This window comes from Rhagoletis pomonella, unplaced genomic scaffold (genome assembly GCF_013731165.1).
Source record: "Rhagoletis pomonella isolate Grant_MI unplaced genomic scaffold, Rhpom_1.0 Rhpom_scaffold_00006, whole genome shotgun sequence".
In the NCBI taxonomy this organism is placed as follows: domain Eukaryota; kingdom Metazoa; phylum Arthropoda; class Insecta; order Diptera; family Tephritidae; genus Rhagoletis; species Rhagoletis pomonella.
This window is the reverse complement of record NW_023458560.1, coordinates 43,987,613-44,011,839: the sequence shown is the minus strand read 5'-3', so window position 1 is coordinate 44,011,839 and position 24,227 is coordinate 43,987,613. Positions and strand designations below refer to the sequence as shown.

Genomic DNA, 24,227 nt, shown 5'->3' with positions numbered 1-24,227 from the left:
TGTTTTCACTTATTTGACGACAAATGCCACTGAATTTGACATAGTGAAAACCAGCCTTTAAACATAACGATTATGAGAAATAAAATTAAATATTGCTGTATAATTATTACTGAACAACGGAAAAGTTGTTTTCGTTTCGAAAATTGCTGGACCAAAAACTTTTTCTTCTTCTAATAATTATCTGGGACTTTTATTTTCCTTTCGCCTCGTGTATTTCAATACGGAAATGATTTAGTTATGTCTTCTCTTAATAATTATATACTAATTCCACAAATTTTCATCAAAATCTCAAACTTAAAAATATAAATGTTTTTTTGTTTTTTATTGGTTGAAGGTGTTATTAATTTTCTTCCATATAAAGTAGGTTCGCAAATTTTTTTTATGGAAGAAAAAGCGCAACACCCACAATAAAAAAATCTCAAACTCAACACGATTTTGTAGAAACTTGAAACTGAAACTGCATACTCAGAAAAAGGTATGCAAATTTGTTGAATTATAAATTTTGTATAAAATTTGAAAATCGGATTTAAATGGTTTTTGTTATAGAATATCCGATATTTGTATAAAAATAATAATTTTTAAATAAGCAAAAGGAAAACTGTCAATACTAAGGATCAGCAGGGCGCGCTATTCAAGTGGTCGCCACTGAATAAGTTATGAGAGAATTATGCTCTATTTACAATGTGGGGGATCTAATACTACCTTCGTAAAAGCAATACGATAATCCTTTAACCATATCTTTTTTGTTTCAAAACCTAAAAGCTATTTTTTACAGTCTCTGCAATATTGGTCTCAACATCGCTCGGTGGTCTTACCTGAATTCTGAAGGAGATATGTGCGTTGAAAGCATAACTTTCTGGTGCAGAAGAGGTCCGAGGAAAAGATGTCACTCAAGGTAAGAAACTGTTTATTAACTTCCCACAAAACCACCTTAGTATAAATCCCCAGGCACTGTCCTTATGCAGGTTTCTCGCATCTACGAGCGCTAAATAGAGGGCAAAAAGGGCTTAAACAAAACAAAGCGTGAATACCAGATAATCATGAAATATGATGTGTAAACATCTGTTTCCCGCACTAGGTAGTCCTGAACTAGTCTCGAGCAGTGTTGCTAGAAAAGCTGTTTAGATTTGTTTTCATTTGCGCTACTTCGGAATTCGGCTCAAAGCAAAGATGTTTCACATCAAAAAGCTTGCTACTAGAATAGAAAACTACTTATTTCTCTAGGAATAATTTTCAACGAACCCATTTTCTTTACTCATTAAATCTAAGGTTTAGAAAACCCGACTCCCGAGGGCATCCATCTCAGCAACGACGGCATATAGTTGACCCACCCACCGACTGCTTACCCGCAGGATGACGAGTTCCGACCTTGGAGTACTCAATCTTCACTCCTATGGGCTAAATAAGACAATGAATGGTGGATGCATACAAAGTACTTTTTCTTAGTTTGCGGCTATAACCGACTATGCCAGCCGTTCCTCCTTCTCGCCAGCTGGCAGCAATTAGAAACAACGAGCAAAGTTACTATATGTGTATGTATAAATATAAAGAGACCTTATATCAAGCAAACGTACTGGCCATCCAGGAGTTGGCACAGGGTGAAGTTACGTCTTTATACAGCAACGCAGAGGAGTCCTTTCTCGCCCCCACCCATCTACCTTCATTTGATCTAATTGCTGGAAATGTGCCCATTATTCTATCAGCAAGGTTTAAAGAAGTTGTACATACATAGATCGAGCGTTCAGCAACAGAATGCTTTCCGATGTCGCCTGAGCACCAACTACATAGCGACAAGGCTGTAAAGCTACCTGTGAGGAGCATAGCAAAATGCTCAACAAGCAGTTTTTGGTGGTGGTGGGATGTCACAGACGTAAGCACCCAGACAGGACCCTGCTCGAGGAAGACCCTCCGCCCAGGCAACCTTTGGATGCGACGACGTACCGACGAGTGATCAACGGCATTCATAGAGAGTCGGTCACAACGCTCGACTGCCACGGAAGACTCGCGTTACTTTGGCCCAATTACGGTTAGCATCCAGACTCGACTCCGATATCCCCAGTGAGTGTCCGGTATGTGGAGACTCCCCATAACACCGACAATATTTTCACATTTCAGCTCAGTACCGGGTACACCCTGCTCCTTCTGGTCCAATCTTGTCGAAACAACTGGTTTCCTGGATCTACGAGTTAGCGGGTGCTTAGTAGTGCCGCTTCAACAACATACCATAAGTAGTCGAAGACGACGAATACGAATATGGTGACGAAGAAGTAGGACGGATGATACGAAAACGAGTACGAAGAGGAATATGAAGGCGAATACGAAGACGGAAGCGATTACGAAATCGAAGAGGAAAAAGAGAAGCAGACGATGTGGATAAATATGAACACGAACGAAGACGAACCCGAACACGAGTACGAATAAGAAGACGAAGGCGTACGAGAAAACTAATACGAGCACAAACACGAACAAGAATGCAAATGCGAACACGAATACGAACTTAAATACGAAGGTAAACATGAAAACAACAACTGCCATTAAAATTATTTACAATTACGAATGCCATTAGCTCTATCTTTACCATAACGTTGACATGACAAAAAAAGTCAAAAATTAAGATATATTTTCTAAGACTTATAAAATAACGATTATTTTCCAAGCAATAAATAATTTTGAATTTTAATTTTTTATTTAAAACTTAAAAGATAAAAATCAGTGCCGCTGAAGATAGGCCGAGTATCAATGTTGGTTTACTCCTTATGCGCGCAGCATTTCTCTTTCGGCATGCTTTTTTTGAGTCTTAACTTAAAAAAAAAAAAAAAATCATTTGCGGTGCCTGATATCATCAGTATGGAAAAGTGCGAGTGTTAATTTTAACAGCGTTCATTTACGTAGATTCTACAGTGATTTTAATAGCTATCACAATTCTTAATTTGTCGCTAATCACAGCGTTGAAATGTCTTAATTACCATTTACATTACTATGTGTAGTTGTTGTTGAATTTTTTAAATAATTTTTTTCAATGCACTTCAAAATGCATTCACATAATTGTACAACAACGTATGTATCTACTTACATACATATGTATGTATGTATGTATGCGTTTTGTATTAAACCATCGAATCACAGTATGTCTGTATGTACGCCCCTGCACATGTAGGTACTTGCAATACAATACTTGTATGTAGATTAAATAAATCTTAGCATTAGATTATTATTAAATAAAAAACTGAAAACCGTATCGGACTATATTATTTTGCTAGTCGGCCGACAAACTGATCACACAGTTATTATCAAGCAGCGGACAAGCGCGGATCAAGCCGAGTCAATTGCGAGTTGAGCAACGACGATAGATAGCGAAGGAAAAAAACAACAAAACCAAAACGCACAAATCCTCGCCTAAAGCTGGCCAAGCAAAGCAACATTCGAAAATACCTTGATTTTCAAATTGCTTACGTACAAAAGCGTTGTTGGGCTTGAGAAATACAAAAAAAAAAAAAAAATTTAAAAACAACTACTGCAAAATTTGAAAAAAAAATTGAAACTTAATTTGTGTAAATTGTAAGTTCAACAAAGTCGTATGATATTAATACATAAATAAGTACATACAATTAACCCATTAAATACATTAAATATGTAAGCGACATTTACAAGGAAAACTCAATACGAGATTGCAATTGAAAAACATTGGTGTTGCATGCGTCGAAAAAAAAAAACATTACATGTGACGATAATCTGAGAAACAAACAACAAAAAAAAAAACACAAGTGACATAAGAACGTTTATCTGTGGAATTTGGTCCCGAAAGTATTTTTGTGCCGAGGCATTGTTGTTGTCAAGTGTGGATAAATATTGCATCAAAAAAAAATATGCGAATTTATTTTGTTTATACAAACTAAAGTAAATTAAAAAGTGCGTGCTGTCTTTCTTATCAGAGGCAGCCAGTAGCCGGCACGCTTCATTGCGCATGTTTGCAGGCGGCGCAGGCACTGGCCCTGAACGGCGTTGCTTTGTGCGTTACACACTTGCACGAAAAACTAGCGATGTTATTTGAAAGGATTTGATTTCTGAATATGTAATGGCGTTTTCTTTTCTAGCGAAAAATGTTGCCTTCTCAGTGCCCTCTACGCACAAATACTAAGGAGAGGGCAATGATTTTTGTAGAAAAGGAAACGTCATAAAATATTATGGTTGAAGAATTTCCAAAAATTTTTGAATATTCATATTATATATTTGCAATTGTATAATACTTAGTTGCTGGAATTATAATTTGAGAATCATAATCAGCAAATATTTTGCTATCTCATTGTGACTAATCGCAATTAAGGTTTATACTAGTCTTTCGTAAATAGTAATGTGAAAGCAGAAAAACGGAAATTATTTACATGCTTTCGCTTTAAAACCTTATCATTTGATTATTGAAACACGCAATTTTTTAATGTTTAACCCTAGATGATACATTGACAAAAGGAGTCTTTATTTTATGTTTTGGTTTTTGCGGTGAATTTTTTAGACATGCATGTGTGTGTATTATGATGAATCACTCTTTATACAAAAAAATAATTTATGTACTGTTGTTCTCCCGTCGGACCTACGCCAAAAAAATTTCGAAAAAATATTAAGATTTACGTTAGCTGGACCTATTTGAAAATACTTCCAAATATCTAAAAATAAAATTAGTGTTAATTTTTTCTGATTTCTTTCTTGAAATAGGCCACCAGACCACTCTACATAAAATTATGGGTCTGACCATATTAGCACACAGCCAATGTACCAGATATTTCGCAGATTCACAAATTTTAAGATTATTTGGCGCCATGTGAGAACTCGTGCTGTTATAGCACACAGCCATTTTGTGCTACATTCAATTGATTGCTGCAGTTGAAGTTTTGTAAGCCCGTCTGATCCTGCTCATTTGTATGGCTATAAGGTTTCTATAACAAAGAAGTTCTCCACTTTGGAGATAATCTATTTGGTTATACCTAGGTTTAAGTATACCACGTATACGTTACCACCCTATTTTGTAGAAACTCAGGTTTCAGGATGTTTGGGATGCACCTTCCTAATCTACGCCCCACCCGAAGCCAATTCCACGCTGCCGAAGAAGTACCTCTAGAACGTACTCATTGCTTTGTTTAGGAGACTTTTGCATTTCTCGCAGATTCTGTGGCTATGCTTCTCAGTGTTGCTTCTGAGGCACACCGGCGTCGAGGGCAGCGAGGAGGCCTACAGGGTTGCCAAAGAGGGTACTTTGTTGGAAATCATGCTGATAGAGGAAATGCCAATTTTCTTCTAAGCGATTTAACGTGAACTCGACCTGTCCATGTTCCAGAAGGCGCAGAAAGCGTGGAACAAAACACAAGGCTGGAAGGTGTCTAGAGTTATGTATCTGTAGAGCGTATGACATGAAGCTTACGAGGTTTTTCCTTTCCCTCAAGCAGAAGGACGCTAAGCTACTAGTGGAACTAATGGTCCCCGCGATGACCCCAATCGATGAATAAGCGATGGTTCTTTCAGTTGGCATAGATCGTGCTATACGACGCACATACTATACTCGTATATATCACATAACTCATAAAAATGTAAACCTTATATCAAGATTTCCACAAAAAAACGGTCTTTATTTTGTGTAAAAATAAAATGCGTCATCTAGGGTTAAATTTAAAATCAGAAATGGTTTCTATCTTTTAATTCTACATATTTATATTAATTACAAATACAGTACCCACACATAAATCGCAAATACCAATACTCAAAAAAAAAAATAAGTACGTTGCGGAAAGACTTGAGACTTTAATTTTCAAGGGCTGATTTTTTACGATTTTTTGGCCCAAGGGTTATCTCTCAAATAATAGGCGTAAAAGGCGGAAAAATTACAGTGATGTATGGTACATAAATAGGCATATATTCATACAGATCTACATACTTATGTACAGTAAGTGAAGCCACATGTGTCACATTCGTGAGAATCACAATAATTTATAAAAAGATCACATATGTAAGTAAGTAGCTGATAGCTTTTCAGTACAGTTAAAGGGAAGAATACTTGTATAGAATACCGTAGGAAGCTAAAATATCTCCTTCGACCACAGACCTTCAAAATACCTTCAAATGTGGGCTGTGTAGGCGAGATTTAACACCTAGAGCCTAAATGCATACCACTTATACATACTCGACGTGTATGTACAGTTGGAAGTACAAAAATGTTCTATAACAAGACAATATATTCCGTCTCTTCAAGAAAACGGTCAAGAAAAAATTGCCATTATTTCGAGTGTACAAGGAGTTTTGACATCTGATACTTCACCAGCCTGTTACCGCACTCTTTCCAATGGAACGGGCGTATATTTCTGTTGCAAACTTAGGTTGCCGTATGCACTTTTTTCACAAAAAAATTGCATACTGCCTCAAGAAAATTTTACACAAGAAAATTTATTAGCCATTTCTTGTACGTCATTTTATATGGAGTTTTTGCTTTTCTTAAGTGCTGCATATTGGCCTTGAGGGTGAAAAGTTGCCAAGTAAATTTTTTTTAAATTATTCAGGAGAGACAAAAAATCGATGCAGTTTCTTATTACCTGCCATTCTGCATCAAAAACTAAATTTTGAAAAAAATAGACTTCGCACCTTTTCGTCTTTAAATAGCGTTATAAATTTCTCAACTTGTTTATTGCATCACTCCACAAACTCATTCGGAGTTTACTAAACAGTAAAAGCCAATTCTTACAAGACGTCGGTACTCTGTATGACTTCAAGATGTGCAATATAGTTCTAATTTTTTATGAATTATTTCGTATGTGTGTCAATCGAAATGGGTTTAAAAATCTTTAATTTAAGTGCGTGTAAGACTGGCGATTTGTGGCGATTTTTTCCGTTCAAATAATTTTTTTCCAATTATAAAATTTTACAAAACTTAGTTTTCCACGATAATTTTACAGAGGAGGCTAATAAATTGCGTGATAAACTTGCTTAAGAAGCATATTAAAAGACTGTCAAAAATGTTGAATCACCCTAATCGAAGAACTTTTGAAACGATTACCTAGTCAATTAAATACTTTTAAAAAACCTTTGATTTTTTCACCAGAAAAGTGTGTGAATCACAGGAGGGCGAGTTTCAGGGATTCAGGCCAATTCACTACTTTCTGCCTACTATTAAATACTCTAATCGAATAGACTCTCCGATTTGAAGGTCAGTTGAACAAATTCCCGTTGAGTTTCCCGTAAAAATAGAAACTTGGAAGCGTTCATTAAAAATAGGCTTATTCCACACATTTCTTTGTGGAAACATCTTGCCGAAGTTTTTCCTGAACAGAAGCGAAGGACAGATGTAGTCAGATTTTTGACGAATGCTTGGGTCGTTGAAAGAGTATAGGATACGTCCATGCCCGTATGTACGTTCTTCTCTGAGTTCTCTCAACCTCAGGGCTCTCTGTAAAGTGTTTTCCTTAATAAAGAGATCAGTCGGTGGCAAATAATCTGATCGCCCCCGTAATCGCAGTCCGGGCTTAATCTCTACGACTTTTCGCCAAACCAAATTTGTTTGAATAGCCTCGATAAGGCAGGAAAACTAGATTTTATAGTTAGTTATTTAGCGAAGGTTGTATACATATCATTAGAAGAAGAAACGGAAATATCAAAGGTTGGTTACTAACATACATTCATACATACATACATATATAGGTATGTATGTACGTATGTATGCATTTAGGTAAGCCTCAATTATTGCATGACTCAATTTCCGATTGTATAACTCTGTGCTTTATCAATCGTAGATATGTAAGTTTAACTTTAGACGCAATTGCGAAATTTAACCACCAATTAGTTGTCATCAATAATTTGATAATTTGTAGCTGATATCGCACGTATGTACATACATATCTACGCTCACCTCTCCTCTGCTCCACCGCTCCTCCTCTACTCCTAGTCCATGTATGCACGTGTGTGCTTACTTTCTATATTTAATCCAGCTGTAAATTTTTGTTTACAACCGGCAAGTGTTGTTTAACTGTAATATTTATAATCAGTTATTTAGTCAGTGGCGGCGAGTGATTCGATTTTGGGACCAAAGAGTTTTTCGACATGGCGTTCAATTCAACGCTTCCTTATCGCGGAGGCCAAGCTGACTTGTTTACTTAAAAAATACTCATACCTACAAACTTTGCGCAATACTGTACGTACATACATACATATGTATGTATGTAGGTATTTGTTTTATATGGATCGGGTGATCGGTGGTCTTCAGTAAACTATTTACTTAAACATAAACAAGATTATTATTGCACATCGATTAAGATACCTACAATGTGTGAGTGTACTTATATATGTGTGTGTAAGTTTATATTCGTATTTATGTTGACATTATCCAGGATTATTTTCGAGTTTAATTCCTAATCTTGGATTAAGAATGCAGATTATCCATATAAAGTTGCCCCCCTCGTTAATCTGTAATTATATAATAAACTCAGATTAAACCGATAACAAAGGCCTGCTATGATTTCCCACTTAAAAACGCCGAATAGCCATTTGGGTAGGTTTTAGATAGTATCTCAGTTAAGGAGGAATACAAATGAGAAATAAAAATTCTTCTCAGTTAAGAAGGAATATAAATGAGAATTAAAAATAAATCTCCTTCGATTGTATAAGTGCATTACATAAATATGTAAGTACAACATAACTTGGACTTGATTCTTGATCTATTATTCAGACAGGTTGTGCAATTCACTACCCGCATGAAGATTACCCCTATCCGGATACCCGAATAAACGAAACCTCTTACCCGGGTATCTGGATAAAAGTAACCCGCTACCCGAATAAATATTACCCTTTAAGCTACTACCCAGAGTATACGGATAAAATTTAAACCTACCCGGGTACTCGGATAAAGATAACCCTCTATCCGGGTACACGAGGAATATGGATAACGATAACCACCTATAAGGGTGCTCGGATAAAGTCACGCGGGTAAAAATGTATCTTATATGCGGAAACCCGTGTAAATATAACCCACTAACGTGGTACCGACAAATATAACCCCCTATCCGGGTACCCGGATAAAGATAACCGCCTACCCGGGTACTCGGATAAAAATAACCCTATATCCGGGTACCCAGATAATGGTAGCCTACTACCTGGGTATCCGGACAAAAATAAAATCCGCTACAAAAGGATAGAGATTTTGCCGGATAACCAGATACCATGTAAAAAATAAGAGCCGGATTCGGATATCCGGTAGACTGCTGCCCTTAATAAATTTCACAAAATTGTGGTACTCGATTTTTTTGTTTAGCGACATACACACTTATGGTCAGATTATCTGCTTTTTCGAGCTGAACTAACCAATGCGTAATTAAGAATACAAAAATTCTCATCCAAAAACCAAGTTATACAATAATCCTTTGTTAAAAAGATACAACCCCGATTTATCGATTATTTTTGGTAAAGAGAGGAGAAACAAGTAATGTTTAGCAAAAAAACCGACTTCAATTCTCATATAAAAAAAAAAATTTATATATATATATATATATATATCTCATGATCCAATGATCGGATCTAAACCAGATTAGTATGGGACCACCTCTGAGACACTACCTTTCCGATGCAAAAAGAATTATCGAAATCGGGGTCCAAAGTTATGCGGCAACATACATAAAAAAAATATACATAGATATTCCGACGAACTGATAACCTCCTCCTTTTTTGGAGGTCGGTTAAAAATAATAAATAACAATGAACGCAGCTAAGAAAAAACGCATGGTTGACTTATTTTTATTTTAAAATGTGATGAAAATCCAGTTATTATCAGCGTTGGGTAAATTGCGCTAAATCGAAATTTTCACTACCACTAGGGCTTTAGGTTAGTGGTAGTGCAAGTTTCACTGTCACTATGTGGTTAGTGGTAGCGCATTTCAAATTTCAATAACACTACATAGTGATAGTGAAATGGAATTTTCAGTATTACTATCTCGTTTGCGGTAAAGGAACGAAAATTTCACTATAATTGACTAATTACACTAGTTTACAAATTTAGGAAAATTTGGCGATCTATGATTTTAATACCCATTTCCATACAACAGGTTTGCTCAAAAATTTATGGCTACTAACTATATAGGGGTAGTGAAATGCATTAGCGCTAAGTGGAAATTTCACTACCATTAGTTGCTCAATTTTTAGTGAAAAAAAAATCCCTACCACCGTGCACTTAGAAAAGAGTGTTTAGGGCCATGGGTACCATTTATACTCAAAATAGAAATAGGTTGTTGACCGGAAATGCCGATATCCTTATTTACATAATGCAAAATATATAAATCTTTAACTCTAAATTTTATAAAAAAAGTGAACTAGATTTTTAATTGAATCTTCTATAATAGAAATCCGGGAATCCGGCCGGACTTTAGCCAGTATCCGGTCGGATAGTCGGATAACAGAAAAACGGCCGGATAGGCCGGAATCCGGATATCTACCGGATACCCGACACATCCCTACAAATAAGTTTCCTTGGTAAATCTCAGTGAAAGAGATCTATTTCTTGAAATTAAATATAAATCTCAGTGAAGGAGATTTATTTCTTGAAATTAATTATAAATCGCAGAGGGCGACCAAAATAATGCATACATTTGTATATCTCTCCGAGAAAAACCTTTATGTGACTGCGAAATATGATAAGTATCCGAGAGTTGGCTCTATAAACGGGGTGATAAACAAACGAACCTTGATTGAGATTATATTTATATGTAAACATACTTATATGCCGAATAAATATCGATAATATGTATGTATATACATACATAAGTATACCCTTATACTTGCGTGTGTGTGTGAACCGAATAGTATTTTAAGCAACGAAAACGATAAGACACCGCCAAGCCAAGAAGGGCTATCCTGAAGCGACAAGTACCTAGTCATACACTTTCATGCATACGCACATATTGATACCGAATTCTTATAAAAGGTCAATGATAAAAATATTGTTTTTTCTTCAATAATTTTATGTTCTGATAAGCCAGTTGAATGCAGCATACATTTTTTTTGGCTGCCTGCAACTTTAGTGTGGTTTTAAATCGGTCGCGTTGAGGGTTTAGTCAGAATTTCCACGTTGGCGAAGTAGTTGGTTTAAATAAAATGCAGTGAAATTATTGAAAGAAAATCATCAATTAGTTAGTCAACTTAATGGCAAAGTGTAGCAGCAAAGTTATTGGTTTGTTTTTTTATTTCTAGTTTTGTTTTTTTTGTGGAGTGCATGTGCATGAATTAATAGATATTTATGGATCAAATTAGTAAAATTAATATTATAGACGTACGCGTGTTTGCATGACTAATTATAAGAATTTGACAAATTGCTATGTGCAATTGAATTTATTCAAATAAATGAACTCATAATTTATAGTAATAAAACTATTCCGTGAATTGAAATAGGAATATTTTTTTTTATTATATTAGATTCAGTTTAAGTCAGTGATGACCATACTTAAATACACTCAGAAAAAACATTCCTTTATGCTAGGAATAAAGTATATTATTCTAAGGAAATATTATCTTGAAATGGCTCCAATGACATGGCTGCCTTAATATGAGTAAACGATTTGACTCAGTTTAAGGAAAACACAGTTACTTAATTTTTTAGGAAAAACTTACATACTTGCCATTTCAACCCCCGTGAATAAGTACGTCATTTCGCCCGCGGCGCTCAAACAGTGGCAGGTGGCCGACAAAGCAAAGTTCTGGAGTGCTAGTCGAGAGATGCACGGTTCGAGTCCCAGAGCACGAATTTTTATTTTTTGTTAATTTTTTTATTGTAATTTTATAAATTGTATTTAAAAACCAAGTTTATCTAATTTATTTTTTATGTTATTTGAGTATTTAGGTTTTTCCATTTATGAAATTAATTTTACAAATTTGTAATTTATATTTAAATTGAAATAATTGACTTACCTTACTCTAACCACCTCCAACTGGATTCGAACCTACGGTCTCAGAACCTAAAGCAGTAGTCTTCACGCGACGCCACAGCCGACATTTGCCAGGAAAGCCATTAACTTTGTCTTAACAGCACTGACAAAATTCAAAATTATTTAAGGGAATTATTACTTATATTAAGAAAATTATTACTTGTATTGAGTAAATTTACTTCTTCAAATTAATGACGCCCTATTTTTAAATTAAGGAAAAATTTCTGAAATCGAGTAAATTTTTCGTAATAATAAAGAAAAAACAGTAACTCGAGAATAGGGATACTGCTTTCTTGATTTAAGGAAATGTTTTTTTTCTGAGTGTACTTTTGTGCTTAAAGTACCTGACTGGATCTAAAATGCAAGTATTAAGTAATGTTTAAATATTAAAGTAAAAAAACTAGGTATTTAGGAGTTGCTAGATTCTAAATACTGAATTACTTAAGGTGCTAAATGCTAAAGTAACAAGGTATTTAGTAGATTTTTAAATACTTTTATGAATCAGCAAAAGAATGAATAATAGATATATTTGTGCATTTATTTGAGGAATTGATTTTAGGGATATAATAAAATGCTTTAAGATTTTCGGAATTTTTGTAAACTTTTAAATTAATTCACCGAACTTTTTTGCGCGTCTTTTCGCTTTATTATTCGGGATTATTTAAGAACTTTGGGAATTTACTTGGGACATTTCTTAATTTTAGCAGAGCTTTTCGGTATTCTTCTTGTATTTATTTATTTATTTTCTTTTATAAAAGGCTTACATACCAATAACAATTATTTTCTATATAAACCATTAAACACAGTGCTAGCAGCATATGCTTTCTCGCTTCGTGTATTACTTTTCAGGATTTTTTAGTATTCTTCGTATTTCTTATATTTCTCGTAATTGTTTTTGAGACTTTTAGGGGTTTTAAGATTATCTTGAGATTACGACATTTTTCGGGACTACTTTTGTATTCATTATTTTTCTGAATTCTTCGTATTTTATTACTCGGGGTTTTTTTAAGATCACTGAGGGCTTTTTTCGGGACTTTTACATATTTATTCAGAAAGTTTCGGTTCTTTATTTTAGACTCTTCGGTCTTTTTCTGAACTTTTCGGGTGTTTGAGATTATCTTGAGATTTTTGGAACTTTTCGGCACTACTTTTCTATTCAGGCTTTTCGGCATTCTTCGTACTTTACTACTGACTTTTCGATGTTTTCAAATTATTCTTTTAAGGGACTTTTCGCGACTAGTGGAATTCGCGCTTCTGTGTATTCGCTGTATCCTGCGTAAGTGTAAGTGGTCGAGCGTGTGGTTGTTGTTGTATGTGTATTTGATGTACCGCAAGCACCAACAAATCACCCGCCCATGCAGTTACACAACATACAACAAATACACAGAAGAGCGAATTCCCCTCATGTTTCTTCAGAAGTTCGTAAATACCAACATATTTGTGTACTTAGTTAGTACTTTGTATTTAGGGAATTCAGTTTAACCATCATTGTTTTTCGTATCTTTTTTTTGGGCGGATAAATTTGTATGGGCGCTTTTTTTGACTATGCGGGTATGTAGGAGTATTTCGTAAGACAATTGTCAATTCTGGCAACTACCTTGAGAGCTTTCTCGATCTTTCGAAAACTAAATGGATAAAAAAATTGCTTATTTTTAAAACAGTAAAGACTAAAAATTTAAGTAAAGTTGAAAAAATTTCCATAAAAAAATGAAAAGAAATTAAGTATATTAAAAAAAAACATAAAATTAAGTCCCGAAAATTAAATGAAATTAAAAAAATAAAAAATATTTTTCTTAAAATAATAAAATCTAAAAATTAAAACAAAATTTAATTAAAAGAAAACCTGAATTAAAGGAGAAAAAATATGTCTCTGAAAATTCAATGAATTTAAAAAAATATTTATATAAATAAGTTTCTAAAAATTAAATTAAATTAAAACATATATATTCATATGCATATGTAAATACATTAGACTGGGTAAAATAAAATAAATGTTTTTTTTTTCTTGGGTCCCATAAGAGAACTTCGCTGTCGGTTACAAGAAAATAGTTGTGGCAAAATTTGTCTCCCACTTTTTTTAATAAACACTAGAATATGATAAATAAAAACAAGCAGCATTGTAGGCTATGCAATTATTATATAACAAGTGCAAGTTTGAAGTATCCAGGACGTAGCGTTGAATTTTGGCAATATTTTCTGTCTACGGTGTCAGTCATTTTCTTGTCCACAAAATGGGTTCGAGAACTTGTTTACATGGAAAAAAATGAACGAAACCTTCAACAAAAAAAAATTGCCAAGAAGCAACGGTATATCCTAGCTACTTCAAACCTGCACTATTTATACTGAAATTGAATGGCCTACAAGGGGGTTTGTTTTTATTTGTTATATTTAATTATTTATTTCAAAAAAGTATCGGAAAAGTTTTGTCATTAAAAATTATTTTTTTTTGCGAGCACCAACCGAAAAATTAGGATACTGGAATCACTAGAGACACTGCTCGAGGGTGTGACGTCAAGTGTAAAGTATTCCAACAAAATATTGGGAGTCACTATCTGACCTAAACGAGGTAATTAAGCATCAATCAGTGCTCCGCACTCTCTGGTGGTGCGCTCGAAATTGATCAGGTAGTGATTGACCTCTTGTGTGCGAAACGATATCACCGGATAAAGTGCGGGTTTGAGAGCCACTGACCAACTATGGTCCAGTCTTGGACCGACAAGCGTCCTTCAGCAAACGTTGAACGAAACCTGAATTGCTGAATTGGTGCTGAATTGCAAATATTTTACATAACATAAATTTTTTTGAAGCGAAGAGTCTGTGCAAACTTTATCCGATCTAGGTAATTATTTTTATTTTTCATTAAAAATAATACAAAAACGCAAAAATATGAAATATTTTCAAACTTTATTAAAAAATTCTTACGTACTATGACGCAATTCCAGCAAATCAGCGTTATGTTAATTTCCCCTATGGTTGATTTCAACAGCGCCATTATACGATTACTGACGTATCGTGTCTTGGTAACAAAATTCATATATAGAAATTATAAGAAATTTGTTTGACGTGACACTTGACCTAAAGCGTCAAAACGTATTTGACATATCTGATTAGAAGTTCTGTTATTAATGAGCTACAGACATAATGAAAAATACACAATTACACAACTTACGGAAAATACATAAGAAAAAAAAAATTACAAATAAAAAATATTTTTAATAAATTCACACACGTCAAAGTAAGTGAATTCCGGGTGTTTGATGGTTCTGCGTACAAGCATACACATAATCTATACTAATTATATAAAGAGAAGTCCATTTTTTTTGTAACAGCTGGTCTGATTTTCATGAAATTTTGTTTACACAGTCAGTCAATAAAGTTTAGGTAATGCGAATTTTTTACAGTACGGGCAACTTTTTTTAAAATATTTTATTTTTCGCTAATTTTTTATAAAATACGGTTAGTTCTACAACAAAACCCTCAAAAATCAGAGTTCCAAACCCTGTGCAAAATTAAAGGAAATTCTGTAAAATTTCATTCAAATATTGCACTTTTTATTTACGCTCTTTAGAAAAAAGTTGAGTATGCAGTTTTTGGCCCATTCAATAGTATAATAAGGTGAAGGATGAGGAAGCTAGGACCTACTATTGATTTTTGGAAAATTTGTTTGTGTAAGGTGTCGCACATTTTTTCCATATAAAAAAAAATTATCGAACATTATTTTTATATGGAGAAAGTGCGCGGCACCTTCAACAAAAAAAAAAATTGCTAAAAATCAATGGTAAATCCTAGCTAGCTCAAACTTGCACTTTGTTATACTAAAATTAAAAACTGCGTGCTCAATTTTTTTCTAAAGAGTTTAAATAAAAAGTGCAATATTTGAATAAAAATTTGCAGAATTTTCTTTACTTTTGCATAAGGCTTGGAACTCTGATTTTTGGGCTTTTTGTTGTAGAGTTAACCATATTTTTATAAAAAATTAGCGAAAAATAAAATATTTAAAAAATAGATGCCGGTATTGTAAACAATTCGCTGTACCTAAACTTTATTGACTGATGTACATATAAGCGCATTGTGAGTAGTAAAAAATTTATTTCCCGGTATTTTCAGAGGGTCACGCTTGGTCTATAGATGTGAAGTCAAGTCAAGAGCTCCATCCGAGAAATAGTTGCAGCCAAAAATATATACATATATTCTTGTTAGAGCCTCTAACAATTTTAGAATCAGCTGATATACATCCTACGTAGATGGTCCTTAAAATTTCGGCATGGGGCATCCTATATTATGTTCTACGTACAATATAAAGACTTCTACGGAAATTTTTAAATTTAAACAAAGTTTTTTTATCGCGAACAAAATGAAAAAATTTTGATTTTGGCCAGCTATATGTCAGTTAGTTTATGAATTTATGTGAATATGTTTTAATACGCTGAGTTATAGCCCGTCAAAGTCCAAATTTTCTCGGATTTTCAGTTAAAAAAAGAAAAATTTTCGATGAAAAAAAAATATATTCAGGCATGTTCTGAAATTCGAATCTTTGAAATCGACTCGATTTGCCAAATATTTTTTTAATTACATTTGATGGAAAGAGTGAATATTCTAATGAAAAATGCAAAAAAAGCAGCAGCGATATGAAATAAATCATTTAAATGCGAGACTTGTAAATTTTTGGGTTAAAAACCATCGAAAAAATTATCGAAATCAAGTCAATTTAAAATTTTCGAATTTCAGAACATGCCTGATAGATTTTTGCAATTTAAAAAGAATAAAAAAAAAATTTTATCGCGAAAAATTTACAATATTTGTATTTTGACCAGTTATAAAAATACGCGGCGTTATACCTGATCAAAATCCAAATTTTCTATATTTTCTATAACTTAAGATTCGACAAGGGCACGACCTTCACCCATCTGTTTATCGATGAAATCTATTTGGTATGAGATTTAACGTGTTAATAAATATTTAGCGAGTGGGTTTGAAGGTCGTGCCCTTGTCGGATCTTAGACTATGTGGTTTTAACATTTTTATTTTTTTCTTTTCAAATTTAAGGTGCACTGTCAAATATATACGGCAAGCGATAGCTTTTGAACGATAAACTTTCCAAAAAAAAAAAATATTTTTCTCATCTTCAGGGGGTTGACTTTTTCTGCTATACAAAACTTTAAATATTTAGCTTACCGTAAAATTGTTTCAACACGAAAAGGGTTATACCTCTTTAGCTTGATACTTCTATTGTAATATTTCACTTATTTTATCAATTTAATGAATGACTCAAATTTTTCAAATAGGTGGCTACACTCCTAAAAAATATTTTTGGCAGTAAACTTTCCTAAACCTCTTTAGTTTGAAACACATATTGCAATGTTTAATTTATCTTATCAATTAAATCAAATACAAAAATTTTAAACAGGTGGCAACCTTCCACAAAAATTTATCCGGCTCATAACCTTCTTAAAAGTCATTCGTTTGACAGCCATATAGCAATATTTACTTTACCTTAACAATTTAATTAAACTGCATTTTTCAAAGAGGTGGCAACTCTCAAATTTATTTTCTTCTATATTTTGATCACCACAATTTGATTATACGGTTATTTTAATTTATTTCTTTTTCTATTACAGTTTCGGCGAAGTTTGCCGTAGCAATGCTGCCGGGAAAGATTCGCCGCTACATTTTCAATATTGTTGGCAGTTGCCTAATTTTACTGGGTCTTCTACATGGATTATTTAGTGAGGCAATTTTCAACCAAGTAATGGAACAGGTGAGAATTGAAGAAATTTAAATTCTGTTCATTCAAATTCGCATTCCATTAATAACTCTGTAATTCGGAATCGGAGAAACTTGCACAAACCTTTCAAGTTTTGCTATTCGGATTTCGCCTCTGTTTCGAAAATAAACTTTTCCATAACCCTAACCTAAGGCTATAATTTACTAGTAATTAGTTTTTTCTAATTTTTTTTTTTAACCATTTTATTTTGCAGGAGATGATTCTACGCCCTAATTCGAAAATTTTCGACCTTTGGAGAACGCCGCCATTGAAGTTGACATTAAACTTTTACATATTTAATTGGACCAATCCGGAAGATTTTCAAAATCTCGACATAAAACCTAAATTCGAAGAATTGGGTCCATATCGGTTTACGGAAGTGCCAAATAAGGTTGATATTAAATGGCATACCGATAATGCTTCAATGACCTATAAGAAGCAAAGCAAATACTATTTTGATGCCGAGGGTAGCAAAGGCCGATTGGACGATGAAATTGTTACCGTTAATTCGCTAGCAGTGGTAAGTAAAATGTGTAGATAAAAAAACTTCCCTACCAGAAAAGTTTATCGCATACTCCAATACTCTGACTTTCGCGAATATACAAAATTTTTTGTGTGTAAAAATTACTGTCGCACGGTGTAGTAAATAAGAAAGCAACAGTTTTTTTTTCAGTGTACTGGAGGGTGCAGCCATTTCTATAAAACAGCAGACGAAATCCTGCGTACGTTGCCCAGCTCCTAAAAGTTTAACAATTTCAGCGATTTTTTTTAGCTGGCAACCCTAGAATATTTTTTTTAGTAAGGCTTAATTTTTAACTCAGGTCGCATAACCGGGACATCCCAAAGTAAAATTTTTGGAAAATAAGTACTTTCTACATTCAAAACTACATTCGCAATAAAGCTTTCTTAAGCTTCTTTCTTGGCCCTCATATATTAATACATATTTCATTAAACTTACTAAATTGAATTCGACTTTTAAACAGGTGACCGCCCCCTTTAAAAATGAGTATATATAAATATTTTTTTAAATCTTGTTCGTTTGACATCAAAGTTGTAAAATTTCGTTGATCTTTTAGTCCAAACTTAGTTTAAATACTTAAACAGGTGGCAACCCTTTTTAAAATGGTTTTCGAAAAGAGCCATTTATAAATCTCATTATGTTATACGAAATCGTTATATGTATTTCATTTAACTTATTGATTACATTTAATTTCACTTTTAAACAGCTGGCAGCACTTTTCACGCATATTTTCGAAATAAAGCTTCTCTAAATCACGTTCGTTTGCGATAAAAATTGTAAGATTTAGTTAAAGTTATAATTTAAATGAAATTTAGATTTTCAAACAGGTGGCAGCCCTTATCAAACACGTTTTTTAAATAAGGCTTTTCCAAATCACATTCTTAAGACATTCAAATAGCTATAAGTATTTCATTTAACTTATTGATTAAAGTGAATTTAACTTTTCAAACAGGTGGCAAGCATGTTTTCCAAATAAATCCTTTTTAGCTTATAAATTAAATGAAATCGAATTTTTAAACAGGTGGCAACCCTTATAAAACATGTTTTCGAAATAAAGTGTTGTTAAGTCTCGTTCGTTTGGCGTCAAATTTGTATAATTTTGTTAATTTATTTAATTTAATTCATATCCATATCTTGATAGGTGATAACCATATCCACAAAAAGCACACTCAAACCCTATTCATTTTATATTTACACGCTAATTAGTCCATTTGGGTATGTAATACAATTTTTTCTCATTAATATTCCAGTCTCTGTCCTCTAAAGCCAAGCGCTGGAGCTCTTTGCGTCGCCGTGTAATCGATATTGCTTTGAAGGTTTACCACGATGACATAACAATCAAGAAATCAGTGGATGAGTTGCTCTTTGGTGGCTATGAGGATGTACTTTTGAATGTGGCCAACTATCTGCCTTCATCGTTGATAGATGTGAAGGTGCCATTCGATAAATTTGGCTATTGTTATCCGGTAGGTCGCTTTTAAGGGTCAGCCAAAAAACCTAATGCAAACTAATTTAAAAATTTTCCAAATTTTAACTACTCTTCAGCGCAATCTAAGTGCTGATGTTACTGGCACTTACAACATTTACACCGGCGCTGATGATATACGAAAATTTGGACAAATCCATACGTGGAACTATCGTGAAACGACACGGGAGTATGCGCCTGAATGTGGTAAAGTCTATGGCTCGCCAGGCGAATTTCAGTCACTCTACTTACAACCAGAAAAGCCAGTAAATTTCTTTTTGTCGGATGTCTGTCGAACGGTTGCAATGGATTATGTGCAGCCCGAGGTGGTGGAGGGTGTGAAAGGATTTCGCTATGAGGGCGGCAAGCGGATGGTAGACAATGGTGAGTAAAGTGAAATGGTCTATATGTGATTTGGATACGGGAACATGTTAATTGCTTGAAAAGATTTTGAATGTATGAATGTATTATAGAAAAGTAATGACTATAGACTACATAGTCAAACATACAGTTAAAAAATGTTAAAAAATCTCAACTTCTATTTGAAAGGCGCATAATCAGTAAGACAAGTAATTTTTGAAAAAAAAAACCGGCTTAAAAAAATGTATATATATATATATATATATATATATATATTTCATGATAATGCTCGGATCTAAACCAGATTAGTATGGGACCACCTCTGAGAAACTACCTCTCCGATGCAAAAAGAATCATCGAAATCAGTTAGCGGTAACATACATAAAAAAATAAAAAATAAAAATAAAATATTCCGACGAACCTCCTTTTTTGGAAGTCGGTTAAAAATTGAAATTACTTTTTAATCTGAAAGTATTTTGTAAGACAATTGAAAGACGATAGGCAAGATAGTTTGAAGGACTTACAGGGCGAATCTGGCAACTGCCTTTCAGCAACAAGACAAAAGTCTTTCGTAAGACAACTGTCAATTCTGGCAACTATCTTGAAAGCTCTGTACTGTTTTTGGAAAGACTAACTGAAATTAAATTAAAAAAAACATATATATATATTTTTTTTTAATAAAAACTTAAATAAAAGGAAAATAAATTGAAAAAATAAAATAAAAATTAATTGATAATAAAGCAAAACTAAAAGAAAAGAAATTAAATTAAATTAAAAAAGTATATTTTTTCCTTTTTTAAACTATAAAATCCAAAAACTTAATTAGAGGAAATTAAATTAATTGAAAAAATATTTTTTTTTTCATATTTCAAACAATAAAATGCTAAAATTAAAATAAAATGAAATTAACAAAAGAAAACCAAACTAAACAGAAAAAAGAAAAGCTAAATAAAATAGGTTTGTGAAATTTACATGAAAAATGAAAAAATGTGTTCCTTATTTAATTAAAAATAGATTCTTCTTTTTAAAATAATAACATCAAAAAATTACAAGAAAATTTAAATAATTAAGAAAAATAAATGAATTAAAAAAGGAAAAGATTAGAAAGAAGGAAATTAAATAAAAAAATATGGTTTTTTTCTTTTGAAAACAAAAAAAAATCTAAAGTTTAAAACGAAAAAAAAAATTATTGAATAAAGAAAGAACTTGTCGCCGTCCGTTGTGAAATTTATTTATTTTTTTCTTCTTTAAATATTTTTTGCTTAATTTAATTTTCTTGGATTTTATTGTTTTAAAAAGAAAAATATTTTATTTTGATTTCGTTTGATTAATAGAACATTACTTTAGTATTTTTTTACTTTTAATTTATAGTTTTTATTGTTAAAAAAAATATTTTTTTTCTTACATTATTAAAATTTTTAGACAAATTTTTTTAATTTGTTTATTTTATTTTCAATTTAATTATCTTTTAATTTGTATAAAAAAAACCTTTTTTTCATTTCATTTAATTAATACAAACTTACTTTGACCTTTTTTTGGTTTTTAATTTAATTATCTTTCCTTCATTCAATCTTCTTTTAATTTTTAGTTCTTATTGGCTATTTAAATGTATATATATAATCATCCCACTTTAATATCTAATATTAATATTTCCTTTAATTTCAGGCACCTTATATCCCGAAAATGTTTGCCATTGCAATGGACAATGCGTGCCATCGGGTTTAATGAACATCTCATCCTGCTGGTATGGCTCGCCGATATTTCTTTCGTATCCACACTTTCATGAAGCGGATCCTTATTATCTCGCCGAAGTGGATGGTTTGAAACCTGAGAAAGAGAAGCATGAACTCTATTTGGTGTTGGAGCCGAGAACGGGGTTAATGTTGGAGATGACAGCGCGTCTGCAATCCAATATTCTAGTCGAACCCATATCGGATTTTAGGTAAGCGTCACAACTTTTTCATAAAACTTTATTTTTTTAAATAATGCTCTCGAATTTCGCCACATACTCGCACACAGCATGTTCCGCAACAAACGTCGCGTCTTCTTTCCGCTCTTTTGGTTCGAAGCAAAGACACGCATTTCATCAGAGTTGGCTAAAGATTTCCAATTGTTGCCGCGACTCATCCTCTTGAGTCAAGTCTTTGGTGGCATTTGCGCATTAGTGGGCGTGGCATTGTTGGCTTGGTATCCGATTAAACGGCATTTGCAGAATCGCCTGATACAACAAATAAAAATCAATAATTTAGATAATGGCACACCACATCGGGTGGTGGGCAAAACCATTTCGTTGCAGCCGGAAGTCTCACCACTGCTGGTGGCAGCAGTGCAAGATACGTCCAAAATTCTGGAGCGGGCCGATACTACGCTGTCGGAATTGAGTACGGGCGCGAGTACGAGCTCCACCGATCGCAGTTCAATGCAATCGGCTACGAGTTCAACGTGATTAGCTTTAAATTTTAGATAGTTCCTTAATAGTTGTAAGCGAGTACATAGATAGTGTGGAAAGAGATTATTGTAGTTTTAGTTTTAGTAATGGCCAATTATTAACTTAGATTCTAAATGTAAAATGTAAAAATTTATTTACATAGGTGTTTGGTTTTTTTTTTTTGGTACTTTATTACAAGCAGAAAGCAATTTTACACATTCATACTCTCATTTTCGCACACATTTTTATTGCACACACAACGTTTTTACTCACAAAACATTTGAAAAAATAATAAATATCAAATACATATCTTTATCATTGCTAATAAATTTTATTTTGGAATATTTTTAAATGGAAAGCAAAGAAATTATTGATTCCATAATTTTATATGGTCTTTTTAAGCAAACTACGTGAAGAAATATTGGCTCATGATTAGACGTGCATATATTTGTATGTACGTAGAAAAAATTTTTAATTTTGTTTTTTGTCTAGGTATAGTTATACATATAATTGAATGTATAGAATTCCCAATATGCAGTTTGTTAAATTTTATTGTTATTTTTTATACTACTCAAAATGTAAAATATGTTTACATTTTTCTATTTTCAGAATACCATGAATTAAATAAAAAAAAAAACAAAATAATTTAAATCAAATTGTCTTCACTAAAAGAATTCCTTGGAAATTGTCATATGATTTTTTTTTAAGTCGGAACCAGTGCAAAAAATAGCACAAATCCTTTTTAAAATGTTTTAAATCTGCACGATTGTTGAGTATCAAAGGGTGTTCGTTTCTCAACACAATGCGGCCAAATGCTTCATACCTAATTTTTGCAAAGGCGGCACAGAAGCACAAAAAGTGTTCCACCGTCTCATCCTATTCCAGGCAGGATGGGCAAATGGAGTTGTCATGTACGCTTATCACAGTCAGGTGTTTGTGCCACGTGACCAGTCAGCAGTCCAACAAGTTGTCTGGCAACATTAGTTTTGCCCACCTGCAGCCCCTCGATGCCTCCTGAGATCATCCGACCTTCTCCTTCTGATGAAGAGCACAAAGCAGACTGATGTTTCACCTACTTTTTCGTCTAAGATTTCTTTGTTGATGATTTCGTTGCAAATTTGGAAAAACTTGCTTAATAAGCTCATTTTCGTCCAGTAGCTTTCGCTTGAAAGCATAACAAACATACGCGGGCAATTTGAAAAGTCAGTGACTTTTTGAATAAAATATATATTTTTGGATCGATACACTACGTGTAGTCCAGGTTTTTCCAATTTTTTATTCCCTCTAAATAATAGGTTTTTGTTGGTCCTCACTTTCCTTTGTTTCAGTGATGACCTCTTCATTCAACCCAAATCTCTCATCGCCTAGCCATTAGAGGAACAGGAAATAGTCGCTGGGGGGCAAATATGTTGAATATGGTCGATGGGGAAGGAGTTCGTAGCCTAATTGAGGCATTTTTTTTCTTTAGTGTCTTGATGGAACAACACTTTTTCTTGGCCAAATGTGTTCAAAATCTGTGATTAATATTCGCCAGTGATCGTTTAAGTGGTCACACGGTTGCGTTTATGGTTGTGAGTGAGTATGCGCCGCACCCATGGCGCGTATAACTTCTTCATATCCAAATATTCATGTAAAATGTGATGTACCTACTCAGTTGAGATGCCTATAGCCTCAGCCACCTCACACGCTATCATTCTTCCTTCTTCGTACAATATCATTCCATGGATTTTATCGACGATTTCTGGCGT

The 24,227-nt window shown here is 33.4% G+C and overlaps 1 protein-coding gene across 2 annotated transcripts; it reads left to right on the top strand.

Annotated features, from left to right (window-relative positions):
* The first annotated feature begins 3,122 nt into the window (after positions 1-3,122).
* LOC118740781 (protein peste-like) lies at positions 3,123-23,092 on the top strand. 2 transcript variants are annotated; one of them, XM_036472461.1, is made up of 7 exons: positions 3,123-3,558; positions 17,561-17,700; positions 17,921-18,226; positions 19,477-19,692; positions 19,772-20,075; positions 21,717-21,993; positions 22,071-23,092. In XM_036472461.1, the coding sequence occupies exons 2-7, from the start codon at positions 17,584-17,586 to the stop codon at positions 22,495-22,497; spliced, it is 1,647 nt and encodes a 548-aa protein (XP_036328354.1). In that variant the 5' UTR covers positions 3,123-3,558; positions 17,561-17,583; the 3' UTR covers positions 22,498-23,092. The 2 variants fall into 2 exon arrangements, with proteins under 2 accessions (XP_036328354.1, XP_036328353.1); XM_036472460.1 differs by lacking the exon at positions 3,123-3,558 and adding an exon at positions 11,060-11,191.
* The last annotated feature ends 1,135 nt before the right edge of the window (positions 23,093-24,227 follow it).